The 7,264-nt window shown below is 42.6% G+C and overlaps 1 protein-coding gene and 2 pseudogenes across 1 annotated transcript; 2 read left to right on the forward strand and 1 right to left on the reverse strand.

Moving 5' to 3' along the window:
* The first annotated feature begins 904 nt into the window (after positions 1 to 904).
* On the forward strand, positions 905 to 1,714 carry LOC147944504 (uncharacterized; annotated as a pseudogene).
* Positions 1,715 to 1,924: 210 nt separating this feature from the next.
* On the forward strand, positions 1,925 to 4,719 carry LOC147944505 (uncharacterized; annotated as a pseudogene).
* A 657-nt stretch (positions 4,720 to 5,376) lies between these two features.
* Positions 5,377 to 5,931, reverse strand: LOC147944506 (uncharacterized). The gene has a single exon (XM_087512615.1). It carries the CDS (start codon positions 5,929 to 5,931, stop codon positions 5,377 to 5,379), a length of 555 nt encoding a protein of 184 aa, XP_087368741.1.
* Positions 5,932 to 7,264: the final 1,333 nt, after the last annotated feature.

Below are 7,264 nucleotides of genomic sequence, written 5' to 3' on the forward strand. Positions count from 1 at the left end.
CAAGTATTTCCAAAAAAATTAATGAGCCTACAGCAGTCTCAAGAGACAAAAAGCCCAAAAACCCAAGAGGCCAAGAGACCACAGCCCGCGTCCACGACCAGCCCGGCCCGGCCCGCGTCCGTACCTGGCCCGTCCCACGTCCGTGCCCGGTTCGGCTCGCGTATGGGAACCTTCCCTCTTCCTTATACACACTTTTGAAAGTAGAAGAGTGTGAAACTATATATATATATATATATATGAGTGAAAAATCAGTCATATTTTCGATGTGGGATATTTTCTAAACCATTTCAAGTAGCTCACTTCCCTCTATTATTTCTCATTTGAATCAACTCCATTTTGGACGTATGAGTATACCATCTTGTAGTACTCGTTACCAGCTTTCTATTGCACTATCGACCCGACAATTCCGATGAGCCATTTCGCCGGAATTTGGCCGGAAAGTCGCCGGAAAGTCACTGTCTCAAAACCTGCAATTTTCCAGAAAATTGCAGTTCCAACAAAGTCGAGCAAAGGCCATTGACCAAAGCAGGGAAGAGAAGTCACAAGTCAGGAAGAGATGGTCTGATTAGGAAACACAATAATAGAATTATTATTTTGCGATACCGTATCTTATGTAATTACTCTGATTGATTCTATTGTACAGCTATATATTATAATGCAATACACATAGGAGGGCACGGTTGGTGCTTCTCATCATTCAACATGGTATCAGAGCCTTGTCTCTAAACCTAAATTTTTTTTTCTTTTCTTTACAATCGCCACCCTCTCTTCTTCTTCCCCTCGGTTTCGAATCTCTCAGTCTCTTTATCTTTCCTCTCCACATCTCTTCCCTATCTCAAACCTATTTTCCCATCTCTCTCTCTCTCTCTCTCTCTCGCTACTCTAACCTCTCTCCGCTTCCTCAATGGCGACACCCACCCCTCCTGCTACCCCTGCTGCGAGTCTCACTCAGATCTGTGCCCATATTCCTCTTACTCTTGACATGAACAAGATGAATTATGACTCCTGGCGAATCCTCTTCGAAACTCATTGTTTGAGCTTCTCTCTCATTGTCCATTTAGATGGCTCTTCTCTTCCCACCAGAACAGCAGACACAAACTGGCAACAACTTGACAAAAGGTTCAAGATGTGGCTCTATGGCACTATCTCTGAATCTCTACTCAACTCTGTTCTGAAAACTCAATAATCTGCACGTGAACTCTGGCTCACGCTTGAGAACCTACTCCGCGACAACAAAGAGGCAAGGGCGATCCAGCTGGAAAACGAACTTCGAAATCTCAACATTGGTGATCTTCCTGTTCATGATTACTGTCAAAAGCTGAAGTCCATCTCCGATACGCTCGCCAATGTCGATTCTCCGTTTTCTGATCGTGCCTTAGTCATGCACCTCCTCAATGGCCTTAGCTCCAAATTTGATAACATTATCAAAGTTATCAAACATCGCTCACCACCCTGCTCCTTCAAATATGCCAGATCCATGCTCATCGATGAAGAATCACGTCTCAAAACCAAACGTCACTCCATCCTTAACAACGAAGACAACGCCTCCTCCTCTCAGGTACTACTCACCACGACGCCTCATCGCCAGTCGCAAACCCCTGTTTTTCCTCCCACACAAGATTATAATACTCATAGTTACGGAGGTGGTAATCGCAATAACAGGGGAAACCGTGGTCAACACGGTCGAGGACGACACAACCCTCATCATACCTGAAATCCTCGCCACTCTTCTCCACCATCGTGGTCATGGCCGCAACAACACCAATCCACTTGGCAACAATAACACTAGCCACCCAACTCAACGCATCAATATCTGTCTCAATACTCTTTGGCCCAACCTGGTATTCTTGGATCTGTGCCTCAACAACGTGGTGCTGTTTATCTCACGCAGATTTCTCAACCATACTTGCAAGGACCAGCGCCAATGAATCAAGCCTTCATGCCGACTGCTCTGCCCAGTGCTTTCCACACCATGACGTTACAAGATCCAACAGACTCTGGCTGGTACATGGACAATGGTACAACTGCACATCTTACCTCTCAACCAGGTATGATTTCTATGAATTCCTCATCTCCCTCGTCTTCTGCGTCTCTTCCCTTAGTCACCGTAGGAAATGGCTCTCACCTCCCTGCCACGGCTGTTGGCAACTCTTCTATCTCCACATCTTCTCGCCCTCTCTCGCTTCACAATGATTTACTTTGTCCTGGAATTTGAAAAAATCTTGTCTCTGTCCGTCAGTTTACAACAGATAATAATTGCTCTGTTGACATTTGATCCTTTTGGTTTTCTTATCAAGGACCTCCACACTCGGGCTCCGATACTCCGCTGTAACAGCAAAGGCCCTCTCTACTCCATATCCTCTTTCTCATCTCATCTTCCGCAAGCTTTCATTTCCACTTCTCACTCTCCTTCAGTATGGCATTGTTGCCTCGGTCATCCCGGGAACTCTACCCTTCGTCTTCTAATTACTTCTGGTTTTCTGAAGTGCTCAACACCGAATACGTCTCCCTTGTGCCATCTATGTCAGCTTGGGAAACATGTTCGTCAGCCTTTTTACTCTTCTTCCTCTCAAGTTTCTTCTGTTTTTGATATTATACACTATGATATTTGGACATCTCCTGTTCCAAGTATTAGTGGCATAAAATATTACGCTATTTTTTTGGATCAATATAGCCATTTTCTTTGGGTTTATCCTTTACGTCAAAAGAGCAAAGTTTTTACAAAGTTTTTACATTTTTTCAAATATGTCCAAACTCAGTTTCATCAAACAATAAAAGCTTTCTAATGTGGCAATGGTGGTGTATACACTAGTCGTGAGTTTACCGATTTTCTCTCCTCCCACGGCATCCAGTCTCGATTCTCTTGCCCTCATACCTCTCAGCAAAACGGACGTGCCGAACGTACACTTCGAACTTTCAACAATATTGTCCGTGTACTTCTTTTTCATGCTCACTTGCCTCCTTCCTATTGGGTAGAAGCTCTTCATATGGCAACATACATTTTTAACATTCTTCCTTCTTCTTCCATAAACAATGAAATTCCCTTTACTCGTTTATTTCACAAACCAGTCTCCTATGATCAGCTTTGAATCTTTGGATGCCTTTGTTGTCCAAATCTCCTTCCTACCTCCACCCACAAACTATCTCCTCGTTCCACTAAATGTGTTTTTCTAGGTTATCGTTGTTTGGATCTCAAAACCAAACAAATCATTTGTCTCGTCATGTTATCTTTGATGAAAATTCTTTCCCCTTTCAACATTCAGTTTCCGATACCTGCTCATCAACACCGTCTTCCCAATTTTTTATTTATCCGCTTCTCCATTCTATTCCCCCGTCAATCCCTCCTCTACCACCGCCGAGCTCCACTGACCCTCCTCTCACCACTGTTCAACCATCCACGACTCCATCTACTACAATTCCTCTTCCTCCTCCTCGTGATCTTCCTAGACCTCCTATACCGTCTTCCTCTTCTGCACCCCCTGCTCCTACTAAACCTTCTACCTCTGTTCATCCATTATCAACGGTCCCGACAACAACATCCTCTTCTCAGCCCACTACCTCTCCTCGAATTTCTCCCTTGATCCCACCTTCGTTACCCAATGCGGCAGCAGCCCCTGCTCCTCAACCTCAACCTCCTCATATCATCCACACTCGTAGTCGCAGTGGCATAAGTAAAAAGAAATAGATTTTCTCTCTTCATACTGACACAATTTCTCCTTTACCTCTCTCTCATGTACATGCTGCCAAAGATAAATACTGGAATGATGCTATGCTGGTTGAATATGATGCTCAAATTGCAGCTGGAACGTGGACACTAGTCCCACGGCCCTTAAACACTAATGTTGTGCGTTCTATGTGGCTTTTTAGACATAAGTTTAATGCAGGTGGTCAGCTCTCTCCATACAAAGCTCGCCTCGTTGCAAATGGAAAATCACAGAAGATCGGCATCGATTGTGATGAGACCTTCAGCCCCGTCGTCAAGCCCGCCTCAATCCATACCGTCCTTTAAGTTGTTGTTTCTCTCAACTGGCCTGTTCATCAGTTAGACGTCAAAAACGCCTTTCTATACAGTGATCTGGATGAGAAAGTTTATATGCATCAACCTCAGGATTCGTTGATCCCACTCAACCTACCCATGTTTGTCTCCTCCGTAAATCTCTTTATGGCCACAAACAAGCGCCTCGGGCTTGGTATCATCGTTTCGCCACCTTTTCCACCAAAATAGGATTCAACCAAAGCAAAGCCGATGCCTCATTATTTGTTCTCAAACGTGGGAAAGATTTAGCATAGCTCCTTCTCTACGTTGATGATATCGGTCTCACCTCCTCTTCCCCTTCCCTATTACGATCGATCATAACATCACTTAATTCTGAATTTTCTATGACTGATCTAGGCAAACTTCACTATTTTCTTGGCATTGCTATTAAGAGGGACAAACATGGGATGTTCTTGAGCCAACAAAACTATGCAGCGGACATCATACTTCGAGCCGGGATGACTGGTTGCAACCCTACCACCACACCGGTTGATACATCTTCCAAACTTCCCGCTACGGTTGGAACACCTGTTGCAGACCCAACACTCTACCGTAGCCTCGCTGGTGCTCTCCAATACCTCACGTTTACTCGCCCCGACATAGCCTATGCCGTTCAACAAGTGTGTCTCCATATGCATGATCCCCGTGAGCCTCATCTTCATGCCCTCAAGCGAATCATCTGATACCTAAAGGGGACCATCACACACGGCATTAGGCTGAAACCAACCTCTATCTCTACTATCACGGATTACACGGATGCTGATTGGGCAGGCTGCACAACCACACGCCATTCCACGTCTGTCTATTGCGTTTTCCTTGGTGATAACCTTGTCCCACATTATCCCGCTCTAGTGCAGAGGCTGAGTATCGCGGAGTTGCTAATGTGGTTGCCGAGAAAAGCTAGCTACGCAACTTGCTCTTAGAACTACATTGTCCAGTCACTACCGCAACAATCGTCTATTGTGACAACGTAAGTGCAGTGTATCTCTCCACAAACCCTGTCCAACACCAACGTACCAAACACATTGAGATTGACATCCACTTTGTACGAGAACGTGTTGCTGTCGGCGACATCCGTGTCCTCCACATCCCCTCTCCTTACCAATATGCTGATATATTCACCAAGGGGCTCCCATCCTCACTCTTCACGTATTTTTGCTCCAGTCTAAGCGTCCAACATCCTTACGCTACGACTGCGAGGGAGTGATAGAATAGGAAACACAATAATAGAATTATTATTTTGTGATACCGTATCTTATGTAGTTACACTGATTGATTCTATTGTACAGCTATATATTGATAATGCAATACACAGAGGATGGCACGGTTTGTGCTTCTCATTATTCAACATGGTCACGGGACTCCAAAGCAATAGAACAGAGGCAACACACAGCATTTTGGGTCTGTCCCCAAGACAAAAGTCTTTCTCGAGTGGGATGTCTGTCAAGATGAGTCACCCAAAAGTGAAAGGCATGTTTTGGAATCGCCGCTTTGAACCAGACCGAGTTTGCCCAGTTTTTCTCACCCTCACGAGGTCTCAACACCTCCCAAGTCTTGGCTGTCGAGAATTGGTGAGAACGCTCATTACCTATGCACCATACAAAAGAGTCGTCATCCGGAAGATCATTGGTAGGGGCAGGGAAGGTGCTAATGAGTTGGTGAATGTCGGAAGCTTGTTGATTTCTTGTAAAGGGGAGTTTCCAACCCGATTCATCATAAGCGTCTGCGACTTTTGCGTTTAAAGGGATTCGCAAAAGTCGAGAGCCATAGTTGCCAAGCTTTGTGATCAATGGCCCTAGGTTTGTCCAGTTGTCCTGCCAAAAGAAGGTTTTTAGACCATTACCTATTTCACTTCTGAGAAACTGTTGAGCTAGCGGCCGTAGGTGCAGGAGCATACGCCAAGACCAAGGGTCACCCGGGTTTGGAGTGACATTCCAGAAAGCAAGGTTTCTAATATGATGGCGTTTGGCTCCTGCGTTTAAAGGGATATCGATCTAACTCTTGAATCAGTTAAAAAAATATATTTTCTTGATTTGTTTGTTTTTAAATTCAAAATCTGTGGGTTCAACTCGCGCAACTGGTGCCACCTGTTGAGACCCTCACATAAAAGTCCCTCCACATTCCTACCACTAAGCTAAGATGAAAAGAAGTTCACGATGGTCGGAGTCTAAAGTGCATAAATGGATAGATCAGTGCCTCCTTCGTGGAAGTAGTTTAGGAGATACTTATAGCTAAAAGAGTTCCTAACTCAACTCTCATGAACAGGTTACCAATTATATTCTAGCGTGTTTTGGATCGGCGGGTGCAATATTATGTGACTGTTTTAGTACAGTCTGGTCTAGAGTTTCTGACCTTTAGTTGATATTTATTGGATTAGATGAGCATATTTCATGTATTCATTGGATGTTTCCATCAGTGTATTAAAAACAATTATATAAAATGAATTTTAACCCGTGCTCTAGCACAGGTCCTAATCTAGTTTTATAGAATGTGCTGCTATTATGTCACAGAATTCTCAGTTTTTGAATACAATAAAAATCTACAATTTAAATCAAACAATTACAACTCTCAAATTTTCCATATATTTTTAAAATATAAATACTTGTAAACTCATAAAAAGATTATTCAATTCTAAATACAATACATAACCTAAATGCATTCGAAATCCAAAATATATAACTTTAGCTTGATACAATAATCCCCGCATTACAGACAAGAGAGTTCACCACTGTATTTTGTAATGAATGAGTAACAGCTTTGACTGTGTCTGTTGAATACAAAGAAGTAAGGAAAAAAAGATGATTTAACTTTGCTTCTTGCAGCTAACACTAATAATTAATAGTACACAAAAGACTAGAAACCCAAAAATAATATCCTGAGAACACGTCTTAAGGGAAACTTTTTCACAAGATTACTGACAGAGAAATGTGTTTTGTTTATAAAGATTCAACCGTGCAATTTCATAATGATGGAGTAAAATGAGATCAAGGGATATAGGAAATTTCATAATGATGGAGTAGAAATGTGTTTTGTTTCGAAATTATAATTCCATAATAATTATTATACTTTTGCAAAATTTGATGAACTTAATAAGAGAAATATATGTCTAATCCCCAAAAAAGAGTTTTAAATGAATTGGCAGAAATTGAGGATTAGATGAATTTAATAAGAGAAATATATGTCTAATTTCTTAAGGCATCTCCAACCCCATTCTATTTTAGAGTTAAA

Source organism: Camelina sativa, chromosome 5 (genome assembly GCF_030686135.1).
Source record: "Camelina sativa cultivar CO46 ecotype springtype chromosome 5, ASM3068613v1".
NCBI classification, from domain to species: Eukaryota; Viridiplantae; Streptophyta; class Magnoliopsida; order Brassicales; family Brassicaceae; genus Camelina; species Camelina sativa.